At 39.6% G+C, this 13,298-nt stretch overlaps 1 protein-coding gene across 1 annotated transcript in view; it reads right to left on the bottom strand.

Moving 5' to 3' along the window:
* Positions 1-1,301: 1,301 nt before the first annotated feature.
* The window catches only part of SULT2A1 (sulfotransferase family 2A member 1), a 56,336-nt gene continuing 44,339 nt past the window's right edge, over positions 1,302-13,298 (bottom strand). Inside the window, exon 6 of the mRNA XM_063112701.1 lies at positions 1,302-1,414. Within this exon, the coding sequence (XP_062968771.1) occupies positions 1,302-1,414 (113 nt within the window). The remainder of the gene's footprint in view (positions 1,415-13,298) is intronic.

Genomic DNA, 13,298 nt, shown 5'->3' with positions numbered 1-13,298 from the left:
TTGGGGGAGGGAATCCATCTACAGCAATACCTTTGAAACATGGGTATTGAGAAATTCTTCCTGATCACATAATAAAAAATATTGGATGCCAGTGACACAAACCTTTTTACTGTACTTCTAATAGAAAATATAAGTGAATGAAAAGAGAAGCAACAAAGAAAATGCATTTTCAACGCATAAAACTGATAAGGATTAATAACCAGTAATTATTAAAAATGTACTAAAAATATTAACTCGTTTTGCATATTACATAATAGCTAGATAAGAGGCTTTTGAATGTTTTTGCCGCAAAGAAATGATAAATGTGTGAGGTGATGGATATGTTAGCTACCCTGACCTGATCATTATACAACATATATGTATTAAAATTTTAGTTTGTACCTCATAATTATGTACAGTTACATGTCAATTAAAATAAATAAGTAAAAATTAAAAATGTACCAAAATTAAATGGCACAGCAGAAAAATGGGCACATATATAAATGTACAGTTGGTAGAAGAAGAATACCAAATATTTCATAAACATTTAAAAAGTTGTTGAGGCCACTAGTTATCTGGGAAATGCAAATTCGGACAAAAATGAGATATTTTATGCTCATAAAATCGCAAAATATAATCAAATGCCTGAAAATACTAATATTTGGAAGGAGTTAGAGCAAGTGAAATTATTTTGCCTTGTGGATGGGAGTATAAATTGGTATGAAACTATTCAAGAAAAATTTGGTAACTCCTAATCAAGATCAAGATGAGTGAACTATCAAGTTCACTTCTAGATGGACATCCTGGAAAAACTCCTCTTTGTTTACATCCTGTCCACCAAAGTAGTGCTTTAAATAGGGGGAAATTGGATGGGAAGAAACCCAAAGTCATTCACAGGAGAACGGGTCACTAAATTATGTCATAAGTCTCAATACTAAATACTAAACTAGTCTATGTTCATCAGCATGGGTGATACCCAGATACAAAATGCTGAGTAGAAATGTATGTCGATGAGTGCATTGCACTATATGCCATTTATACAAGTTTTAAAAGCCTCCATAAATAATGTTTATTGTCTAGTCAAACACCACAGAGAATAAAACTAGGACAAAGAATAAAACTAGGACAAAGAAATGACAAAGATTTGAGGTGATGAATACCCTGTTAATTTTTAATAAGCAAGTAGTCAAAGATGCAAAGAGTTGATTGTTCAAGGCTCCAAAATGCAATAATGGGTTATATGCAATGATCTTCCGTCATGCACATGTGCCAGGTCAGGAGAACAAATCAGTATCCATATAAGATTCAGAATTTTTTGAACATTATTCCCATGGGAACAGCTCTTGAGGAAGATCTGCCATCTTCTCCTGGAATATTTTATCAAAGGCTTCAGCTTGGGCCACTGTCAAGACATTTTTCCAGTCCCCACAGATGCCTGGAAAACATGAAATAGAGACTCAGATCAGACCTAGACACAGATCTTAAGACCTTAACAATCTCTTCCTTGGTCTATTTCTACCATCTGCCTTGATATAGACATTGTGGCTAGTATTGCAAAATGACCAATGATTCATGGGTGGGCTCTTACACGGCCTGGCAGTCATACCCATTTACACTCTTCCCTGCTTGGATACAACTTCCATCCTTCCCTTTCCCAACACATCCCATGTGCAATTCATCAACAATGATGCTGGCTCTCTCTCCTGATACACCCAGGATGTAGCCATTTCTCACCACCTGTGTCTCTACCACCTTGGCCCAAGCCGACATCATTTCTCACCTAGATTACTATAATAGACTTGAAGCTGGTCTCGCTGCTTTTTATTGCTCTTGTTTATAAGTTACTCTCAGTGTGGCTGCCATCTCGATCCCTTGAGCAGCTAAGCCAGATCAGGCCACTTCTTTGCTCAAGTTCTCCAAGAACTTTGGGTTTCACTTAGTGAAAGTGCTTATATGGTCTCCTGGCTCCAGGAATTCAGGCCCTGTCGTTTCTCTCACTCCTATGATGACCCGTTTGCTCACTCCACCCCATCACACTGGGTCTTCTGACTCAGCCTCAGACATGCCAAGCATCCCCACTACTCAGACTATCTGCATTTCATGTTTCTTCTCCCTGCAATGTCTTTCTCTCAGATATATCCATGTCTTGCCTGTTTGCCTCTTCCAGATCTTTACTCCTATGAAAACTTCTCAGTGAGGCTCTCTCTCATCAACCAATGTAGAACTGCAAACCCCCATTCTCACTGTGTTTTACTTATAACACCTATCGTGTATGACATGCCCTATATATTTCCTTTTCTGTGTATATATATGGCGTGTATCCTTTATACATTTACAAGTTTTAGAATGCCAAAGACAGTGTTTCAGAGTGACGGACATATAGTATCTACTCAGTAAATAGTCACTGAAGGAACAAATAAAAGAATGAGAAATGCACTAATATTATCTCCATTTTACTGATGAGGGGGAAAGAAAAAGGTCTGGATGGATTACACAGTTAGAAAGTGAGGAGAGAAATTTGAAGGCAAAGATTTTGACACCAGAATTTATACTCTTAATTACATAAACATATTATGTTTTACATATCACAGAAATCAATATTTACATGCTATATAAATATATTAATTAAATAGATAGATATATAGAATAATATATAATTATATATAAATTAATAATATATTATATAAATGTAAATTATATGCTCTTAACTTATATAAATATACATAATATATGAGAATGTCTAATATGTAATTGGTGCCCTGTAAACATCCGCTGTTACTCCCATGTTCATCATTATCTTCGTGACTAGAACAACTTTTATTACTGATTTCTTCTGCTCACGTACTTGCCTTTTGGTAAGCAAGACAGAGCTTGTGAGGTGCCAGAATCTCTACACATCCAGCATGGCTGTCCACTATGAAACATCAGTCCAGATGACAGAATCCAATATTTTATGCAGATGTCTAGAGTTCTAATTCCTACCTATTCAAAATTCTACAGATCTTTCAGGTGTAAATTTCTGTTTATGTTTCTCCTTGTTCCTTGTCTTTTTCTGTGTTTTTTAAAAGATGACTGGTGAGGGGATCTTAGCCCTTGACTTGGTGTTGTCAGCACCACGCTCTCCCGAGTGAGCCACGGGCCGGCCCTGTTCCTTGTCTTTTAGAAATCTCCCCAGACTCTTGCGTATCAGTTTGCTAGGGCTGCCATAACAAGGTACCATAGGCTGGGTGGCTTAAACAACAGAAATTAATTTTCTCCCAGTTCTGGAGGCTGGAAGTCTGAGATCAAGGTGTCAGCAGGCTTGTTTTCTTCTGAAGGTTGCCAGGGAAGGATCTGTTCTAGGTCTTCTTCCTGTGTCTTCACATTGTCTTCCTTCTGTGTGTCTTCAAATTTCCTCTTCTTACAAGGACACCAGTCATATTGGATTGTGGCCAGCCTTAATGACCTCATTTTAACATAACTTTACCTCTGTAAAGACCCTGTCCCCAAATACAGTCACATTCTGAGGTATTTGAATGGGGGCTAGGACTTCAACATATGAATTCTAGGGGGACACAATTCAGTCCATAACATCTTGTTTATGAAGACACCTTTAAAAAAAATCCTGTCAAACACTAATATGTTAATGATGGCTGAGAGTGAACAAAGACTTCCTTATTCTAAGTTCCTTGTTACTTCCAGATACTGAAGCCCAAATGTGCCAGTCGGGCCGGCCCGTGGCTCACTCGGGAGAGTGCGGTGCTGATGACACCAAGGCCGTGGGTTCGGATCCCATATAGGGATGGCCGGTTGCTCACTGGCTGAGCGTGGTGCTGACAACACCAAGTCAAGGGTTAAGATCCCCTTACCGGTCATCTTTAAAAAAAAAAAAAGAAAAAAAAAAAAAAAAACAAATGTGCCAGTGGCACCAAGTTTTGAGTAATGTTCATTAAGGTCACCGTCCTAGCGCAGACATCGTCAATGCTTCTGATATTCTGATCCACAATACATTTTGGTATGTTGTAATCGGATGGGGGAAGCGTCGGCATCACTTGTTAGTATACTTCAAGCCAAATTAATATGTTATATTTTTATTAATTTTTCTTTCTGTTCATTTAAAAAAAGTCATAGAATGCCTTTTCTGTGCCAGGCACTCTTCTCTAGAATAAAAATGGTCAAGGATAATAATGACCACAATCGGTTAGAAAAAAGCTATTACATTTTTTTTCTCAAGACCAGATACATCGCTGGGTGGATGATCTCAACAGACAGGCTTCCCTAAGCACAGCTGGTATGTGCAGTCTCGGAAGGGCAATAAAAGGCATTTTGTGTGTCTCCTTGGCAGAAAAGGGCCTCAAAGACCATGAAAGTAGTAGGTCAGAACAGCCCTTGGCTAAGACCAGTCAGCATTTATTTTTTTTTTTTTTTTTTTTTTTTTTTTTTTTTTTTATTTTTATTTTTTATTTATTTTTTAAATTTATTTATTTATTTTTTTTTAATTTTATTTTGTCGATATACATTGTAGCTGATTAATGCTCCCCATCACCAAAACCTCCCTCCCTTCTCCCTCCCCCCCTCCCCCCAACCATGTCCTTTCTGTTTGTTTGTTGTATCAACTTCAAATAATTGTGGTTGTTATATCTTCTTCCCCCCCCCCCCCCCCGGTTTGTGTGTGTATGTGTGTATGTGTGTGTGTGAATTTATATATTAATTTTTAGCTCCCACCAATAAGTGAGAACATGTGGTATTTCTCTTTCTGTGCCTGACTTGTTTCACTTAATATAATTCTCTCGAGGTCCATCCATGTTGTTGCAAATGGCAATATTTCATTCGTTTTTATAGCTGAGTAGTATTCCATTGTGTAGATGTACCACATTTTCCGTATCCACTCATCTGATGATGGGCATTTGGGCTGGTTCCAACTCTTGGCTATTGTAAAGAGTGCTGCGATAAACATTGGGGAACAGGTATACCTTCGACTTGATGATTTCCATTCCTCTGGGTATATTCCCAACAGTGGGATGGCTGGGTCATATGGTAGATCTATCTGCAATTGTTTAAGGAACCTCCATACCATTTTCCATAGAGGCTGCACCATTTTGCAGTCCCACCAACAATGTATGAGAGTTCCTTTTTCTCCGCAGCCTCGCCAGCATTTATCGTTCATAGTCTTTTGGATTTTAGCCATCCTAACTGGGGTTAGATGGTATCTCAATGTGGTTTTGATTTGCATTTCCCGGATGCTGAGTGATGTTGAGCATTTTTTCATATGTCTGCTGGCCATTTGGATATCTTCCTTAGAGAAATGCCTACTTAGCTCTTTTGCCCATTTTTTAATTGGGTTGCTTGTTTTCTTCTTGTAAAGTTGTTTGAGTTCCTTATATATTCTGGATATTAATCCTTTGTCAGATGTATATTTTGCAAATATTTTCTCCCACTCTGTTGGTTGTCTTTTAACTCTTTTAATTGTTTCTTTTGCTGTGCAGAAGCTTTTTAGTTTGATATAATCCCATTTGTTTATTTTTCCTTTGGTTGCCCGTGCTTTTGGGGTCGTATTCATGAAGTCTGTGCCCAGTCCTATTTCCTGAAGTGTTTCCCCTATGTTTTCTTTAAGAAGTTTTATTGTCTCAGGGTGTATATTTAAATCCTTAATCCATTTTGAGTTGATTTTAGTATACGGTGAGAGGTATGGATCTAGTTTCATTCTCCTGCATATCGATATCCAGTTATCCCAGCACCACTTGCTGAAGAGGCAGTCCCTTCCCCAGTGAATAGGCTTGGTGCCTTTGTCAAAGATCAGATGGCAGTAAGTGTGTGGGTTGATTTCTGGATTCTCTATTCTATTCCATTGGTCAGTGTGTCTGTTTTTATGCCAGTACCATACTGTTTTGGTTATTATAGCTTTGTAGTATAGCTTAAAGTCAGGTAGTGTTATGCCTCCAGCTTTATTTTTTTTGCTGAGCATTGCTTTGGCTATTCGTGGTCTTTTATTGTTCCATATAAATGTCTGGAGAGTTTTTTCCATTTCTGGGAAAAATGTCTTTGGAATTTTGATGGGGATTGCATTGAATTTGTATATCACTTTGGGTAGTATGGACATTTTCACTATGTTGATTCTTCCAATCCAAGAGCATGGAATATCTTTCCATCTTCTTGTATCCTCTCTAATTTCTCTCAGCAGTGGTTTGTAGTTCTCATTATAGAGATTTTTTACCTCCTTGGTTAACTCAATTCCTAAGTATTTTATTTTTTTGGTGGCTATTGTAAATGGGCAGGCTTTCTTGATTTCTCCTTCTGCATGTTCACTATTGGAGAAAAGAAATGCTACTGATTTTTGTGTGTTGATTTTGTATCCTGCTACTGTGCTGAAATCATTTATCAATTCCAAGAGTTTTTTTGTAGAGGTTTTAGGCTGTTCGATATATAGGATCATGTCATCTGCAAACAGGGACAGTTTGACTTCATCTTTTCCAATCTGGATGCCCTTTATTTCCTTCTCTTCTCTGATTGCTCTGGCTAGTACTTCCAACACTATGTTGAATAGGAGTGGTGAGAGTGGGCATCCTTGTCTAGTGCCTGTTCTTAAAGGAAAAGCTTTCAGCTTTTCCCCATTCAGGATGATATTGGCAGTGGGTTTGTCATATATGGCTTTAATTATGTTGAGATACTTTCCCTCTATACCTAACTTATAGAGGGTCTTTGTCATGAATGAGTGCTGAACTTTATCAAATGCTTTTTCAGCATCTATAGAGATGATCATATGGTCCTTGTGTTTGAGTTTATTAATATGGTGTATCACATTTATTGATTTGCGTATGTTGAACCAACCTTGCATCCCTGGGATGAATCCCACTTGATCGTGATGAATAATTTTTCGTATGTGTTGCTGTATTCTGTTTGCTAGTATTTTAGTGAGGATTTTTGCATCTATATTCATCAAGGATATCGGCCTGTAGTTTTCTTTTTTGGTTATATCTTTACCTGGTTTTGGTATCAGGATGATGTTTGCTTCATAGAATGAGTTTGGGAGATTTGCGTCCGTTTCAATCTTTTGGAATAGTTTGTAAAGAATCGGTGTCAATTCCTGTTTGAATGTTTGGTAAAATTCTGCTGTGAATCCATCTGGTCCTGGGCTTTTCTTTGTTGGGAGCCTTCTGATAACAGCTTCAATCTCCTTTATTGTTATTGGTCTGTTCAAATTTTCTACGTCTTCACGGTTCAGTTTTGGGAGCTTGTGTGTGTCCAGAAATTTATCCATTTCCTCCAGATTTTCAAATTTGTTGGCGTATAGTTGTTTATAGTAGTCTCGAATGATTCCTTGTATTTCAGATGAATCAGTTGTAATATCGCCTTTTTCATTTCTAATTTTTGTTATTTGAGTCTTCTCTCTTCTTTTTTTTGTTAGCCATGCTAATGGTTTGTCAATTTTATTTATCTTTTCAAAAAACCAACTTTTTGATTCGTTGATCTTATGAATTGTTTTTTGGTTTTCAATTTCATTCAGTTCTGCTCTGATCTTAATGATTTCTCTCCGTCTGCTAACTTTAGGATTGGATTGTTCTTGTTTTTCTAGTTCTTTAAGGTGAAGTGTTAGGTTGTTCACTTGCCATCTTTCCATTCTTCTGAAGTGAGCATTTAATGCAATAAATTTTCCCCTCAATACTGCTTTTGCAGTATCCCACAGGTTTTGGTATGATGTATCATTGTTTTCATTAGTTTCAATAAACTTTTTGATTTCCTGCTTGATTTCTTCTTGGACCCATATGTCATTAAGTAGAATGCTGTTTAATTTCCATGTGTTTGTATAGTTTCCTGAGTTTCGCTTGTTATTAATTTCTAGTTTTAATCCATTGTGGTCTGAGAAGATACATGGGATAATTCCAATTTTTTTGAATTTATTGAGACTTGATTTGTGACCTAATATGTGATCTATCTTGGAGAATGATCCATGTGCTGATGAGAAGAATGAATATTCTGAGGTTGTTGGGTGGAATGTTCTGTAGATATCTGCCAATTCCAATTGGTCTAGAGTCTTGTTTAGATCTTGTGTTTCTCTACTGATTCTTTGCCTAGATGATCTGTCTAATATTGACAGTGGAGTGTTCAGGTCCCCTGCTATTATGGTATTAGTGTCTATTTCCTTCTTTAGGTCTAATAGAGTTTGTTTTATAAATCTGGCTGCTCCAACATTGGGTGCGTACATATTTATGATTGTTATGTCTTCTTGATGGATCAGTCCTTTTATCATTAAGTAGTGTCCCTCATTGTCTCTTTTTATGGTTTTTAGTTTAAAGTCTATTTTGTCAGATATAAGAATAGCCACTCCAGCTCGTTTTTCTTTTCTGTTTGCATGGTAAATCTTTTTCCATCCTTTCACTCTTAGTCTGTGTGAATCTTTATGGGTGAGGTGGGTCTCTTGTAGGCAGCATATAGTTGGGTCCTGCTTTTTGATCCAGTCAGCCAGTCTGTGTCTTTTAATTGGGGAATTTAAGCCTTTAACATTAAGAGTTGTTATTGAAAGGTGTTGATTTATTCTTAGCATTTTATTGGTTGTTTGGTTGTCTTAGGTGTCTTTTGTTCCTTGCTTTCTGATTTACTGTTTGGTTTCTTTGTTTGTTGGTTCCTTAGGTTGTAGATAGTGTTTTTGTTAGCTTGTTTTCTCTTCATGAATGCCATTTTTATTGTACTAGCGGGTTTAGATTTTTCTTAGGTTTTTATGGCAGTGGTAGTTATTTTTCAGGAACCAAACCCAGTACTCCCTTGAGGATTTCTTGTAAGGGTGGTCTTGTGGTAGTGAACTCCCGCAGTTTTTGTTTGTCTGAGAAATATACTATTTGCCCCTCATTTCGGAAGGATAGCCTTGCAGGGTAGAGTATTCTTGGTTGGCAATCTTTGTCTTTTAGTATTTTGAAAATATCATCCCATTCCTTTCTAGCTTTTAGGGTTTGTGATGAAAAGTCTGATGTTAACCTGATTGGGGCTCCCTTATAGGTGATTTGACGCTTCTCTCTTGCAGCTTTTAAGATTCTCTCTTTGTCTCTGAGTTTTGCCAATTTGACTATGACATGTCTTGGAGAAGGCCTTTTTGGGTTGAATACGTTTGGAGATCGTTGAGCTTCCTGGATCTGAAGATCTGTGATTTTTCCTATACCTGGGAAGTTTTCTGCCACTATTTTGTTGAATATGTTTTCAATGGAATCTCCATTTTCCTCCCCTTCTGGAATACCCATGACTCGGATATTTGAGCGCTTGAGGTTGTCTGATATCTCTCTCAGATTTTCTTCCATGTTCTTGATTCTTTTTTCTTTCTTTTTGTCTGCTTGTGTTATTTCAAACAGCCCATCTTCAAGTTCAGAGGTTCTCTCTTCAACTTCGACAAGCCTGCTGGTTAAACTCTCCGTTGTGTTTTTTATTTCGCTGAATAACTTCTTCAGTTCAGCAAGTTCTGCTACATTTTTTTTCAGGACATTGATTTCCTTGTATATTTCCTCTTTCAGATCCTGTATACTTTTCCTCATTTCATCATGATGTCTAGCTGAGTTTTCTTGTATCTCATTCAGTTTCTTTAGAATTATCACTCGAAATTCCTTGTCAGTTATTTCAAGGGCTTCTTGTTCTATAGGATCTAGAGTATGAGATTTATTAACTTTTGGTGGTGTACTTTCTTGATTTTTTGTATTTCTGGTGTCTTTTTTTTGGTGTTTATTCATTGTGGCAGGGGGTTTCACAGTCCACCGGTTTAAGACTAATGACTAACTAGGATGTTGCTGTTGTTGCCAATTTGGTATGGCTCCCGCCGTGACTGCTCAGTTGGCCTCTAGTGTCTTGTGTGTGTGGTTGCCTCGGGTCTTGGGCTTCTCCGGGGATCCACCTTTCTGGTCAGCTTGTACTCTGCTGGGCTGGTGGATCACGTACCACAGGGTGTGTGATCTCTGTTGAGCTTTCACTTTCTGTACAGGACTTCTCCCCGTTCCGTGTGCTCTGGCCCAGGCTGTTAGATCGTGCAGTGGCGACCCCACCGGGTGTGTGGTTTCTGTCGAGTCTCCGCCTCCCTGGCCGCACGTCTCCCCCCTCTGTGCACAGTGTGCTGGGTTGGGGCGTGTCTTCTGCACCCCTCGTCTATCAGCTGGGACTTCAAGACCCTGCTCAGCACCGCCTCGCCCAGGAAGTCTACCAGGTTTCTGCTAGGCACAGACGACCGGTCTCTCTGGGTGCCTTTGTAGCACTGTGTAGATCTTTCTCGGGTCTTGTTCACCTTTGTATCCCCCCGGTATAAACCGAGTCTAGTGCCCGCCTGCAGCCTGCTCTCCGGCAGGTTCAACCGGACCTGGGAACTCTCCTACCACACTATTCCCAACCAGAAATTCGTTAGGCTTTTTTCCAAACTGGTGGTCGCAGAGATGGTATCTGCCTCCCAGTAACAGGAAGTTTACCGGGGCCGGAGTCCAGGGTGTGGTGGAGTGACAGTCGGCCCGCCCGTACTTCCTAGCCCTCCCAAAACTGGTCGGGACGCCCCACACCCCCAGCCCTGCCAGAGAACCGTGGAGGGAGTGGGAGAGGAAGCCGGCCCGCAGGGTCCGGAAAGCCCTGCGCCAGGCCAAGCAAATGGGCTCAGTGATGGCCGAGCAGGGCGGAGCTGCCCGCACCTGGGAAAATGGAGGCAGCACCGGGGCAGTGAGTGGCCTGGTGGTGCAGTCGGGGAGCCGCGTGGGCAACCACCCCCCGAACACAGCTGTGCCAGGGATCACTCACAGTGCTGTGCCAAGTCGGGCGCTCGCTCTGTCTCTGGTTTGTTGCCTTCCGTGTTCTCGGCGCTGCCGCCTCGGGCTGTTCAGTCGCGGCGCCGCTCGGGCGCTCCCAGGAGTCTTCTTTAATGCCGGCCTGAAACCTCGAATCTTGAATAGGGCAGCTGGCCGCCTTCAGTGCGGCCCCAGCCTCCGGGATCCTGGCTGCATCCACAGCAGCCCTGGCGCCGTGTTCCCTGTTTCAAGACTCACTTTTGCAGCTAAGACCAGTCAGCATTTAATACAGCATTTCAGTACTTCATGATTTATATAATCAATAATCTAATTATAATTGATATAATTAATTTTAAAGTTATTCTTGAACCTGTATGTACCTTCCAGATGAAAGAAAGGGCACAGATCTAGCCTGGGAATAGAGAGGATATTGTCCCTTTTCATATTTTTCTTTTCTATTTTAAAAATTGCAACCCGTCTATCCACTCAGTCTACTCTGTTCTAGCACATTGAAATAGGGAAGCAAACTGCCTATAAGTTTAGCCTCTAGCATCAGAGACCTGGTCTTCAAAGGGATTTGTGGCTTCTTAATTTTGTCTGGTATCACACTTTTCTGTGGAAAATAATGCCCCGTGAGATTGTTGTGATAATTTAATTACAAACTACATGTGAAGTCAGATGTAATTCCGTAATTATTAACTATCATTATTAACTATCACACTGTAATTATTAACTATCATTTCATTATTCTATCTCTTCCTCTTGGCTGTCTGTACCATATAATAAATCCCGTGAGTAACTGGATGAGGCTGAAAATCCAATGAGGTCGCCTTCTGGAGGAGTCATTCTAGACAAGAGGAAATCATGGGTGTTCTCATGGATTATGCACCAAATTCTATTGCATCCACTCTGTCTTGTTTCTGCCAAACATCAGGGTTGTTAGTTTCCATTTCCCTTCTCTTTTAAGCAAACTTACTTTGTTCTTTTAGCCATTTCACACAAGCCTTACACGTAAATATAACATTTTTATCTCTGCCAAACCCTGATGCATAAAAGGAAACCCAAGAATGGACAATTTCTCACACGAGGTGTTTTTTTTTTTTTTTTACTTCTTATTTAGTAAAGTGTCAAAGGTCAGTATTTCTTGGGGGTCTTTAAAAAGAATATAACAGCACAAATTTATTTTCTCACAGTCTGGAGGCTAGAAGCCTGAGATCAAGGTGTTGGCAGCGTTGGTTTCGTCTGGAGCCTTCTCTCCACAGTGTGTAGATGGTCACCTTTACACGGTCTTCCCTCTGCGTGTGCACATGTCTGTGCCCAAATTTACTCTTCTTATAAGGCCACCAGTCATATTGAATTAGGGTCCACCTTATAAACCTCATTTGGACTTAACTACCTTTATTTGAAAACCATATTTTCAAGTATGATTACATTCTGAGGTACTGTAGGCTAGAACTTTAATATATGAATTTTGGTGGGGACAAAATTTAGCCCACAATGCTTCACCTTCTGCACCCCAAATCCATAGTCTTTTCACATGCAAAATACATGCACCCCATCCTGACGGCCCAAAGGTCTTAACCTATTCCAGCACCAACTCTAGGTCCAAAATCTCATCTAAATATCACCTAAGTCAGGCATAGGTGAGACTCGATGTATGTTTCATCCTGAGGCAAAATTCTTCTCCAGCTGCAAACCTATGAAACCAGATAAGTTGTCTATTTCCAAAATACAATGGCGGGGCAGGAGTAGGACAGATATTCCAGTTCTAAAAGATAGAAATCAGAAAGGAGTTGAATGTTCCCAACACAAAGAGGCGACAAATGTCTGAGGTGATAGATAGGCTAAGCACCCTGATAAGATCATTGCACAGAGTATGAATGTACCCAAATATCATATTGTACTCCATAAATATATGCAATTTTCATGGGTCAATTAAGAAAAAAATAAAAGAAACAATAATAGTAAAAAAGAAATAGGAGAATAATGGTTCCTAGAGGCAGGGAAGGAGAGGGGGAGGTGCATCAGGGACAGACTGGTGGACTGGTAGGAAGTGACTAAGTTACAGTCAGATAGAAAGGATAAGTCCTGGTGCTCCAGGGTGACAATAGCTCACAAGATTGTAATGTATATGTCAAGATAGTCAAAGAAGTGGATCTTGAAAGGGGAAACCACAAAGAAATGATAAATGTTTAGGTGACAGATATGGTAACTATTCTGACTGGACCATCATACAACATATGCATGTGTTGAAACAGCAAACTGTATCCTGTAAACATGTACTATGAAAAATTAAATAAATTAAGGAGAGAAAGAAATGGGAAAGAAGAAGGGAGTCATGAGTCCCAAGCAATCCAAAACCTAGCAAGGCAAATTTCGTTAGATTTTTAAGGCTCGAGTATAATCTTAGTCTCAGTTCTCTGTCCTCCTGGCCCACTGGGGCAGCAGAGGCTCTGAGCTGCTAGAGGTCTTTTGAAGCATTTAATTTTTTTCTTCCATGGGTCACCATCCCAGATACATTTGAACAACAGAATTTTGGAAAAATGCGTTCTTTAACTCCATGCATTAGACATTTTCATTGGTCTTGAGCCCAAAAGTATA

The sequence above is a fragment of the Cynocephalus volans genome, chromosome 10 (assembly GCF_027409185.1).
Source record: "Cynocephalus volans isolate mCynVol1 chromosome 10, mCynVol1.pri, whole genome shotgun sequence".
Taxonomy (NCBI): Eukaryota; Metazoa; Chordata; class Mammalia; order Dermoptera; family Cynocephalidae; genus Cynocephalus; species Cynocephalus volans.
The sequence above is the reverse complement of the archived record's forward strand: the minus strand, read 5'-3'. Positions and strand labels throughout refer to the sequence as shown.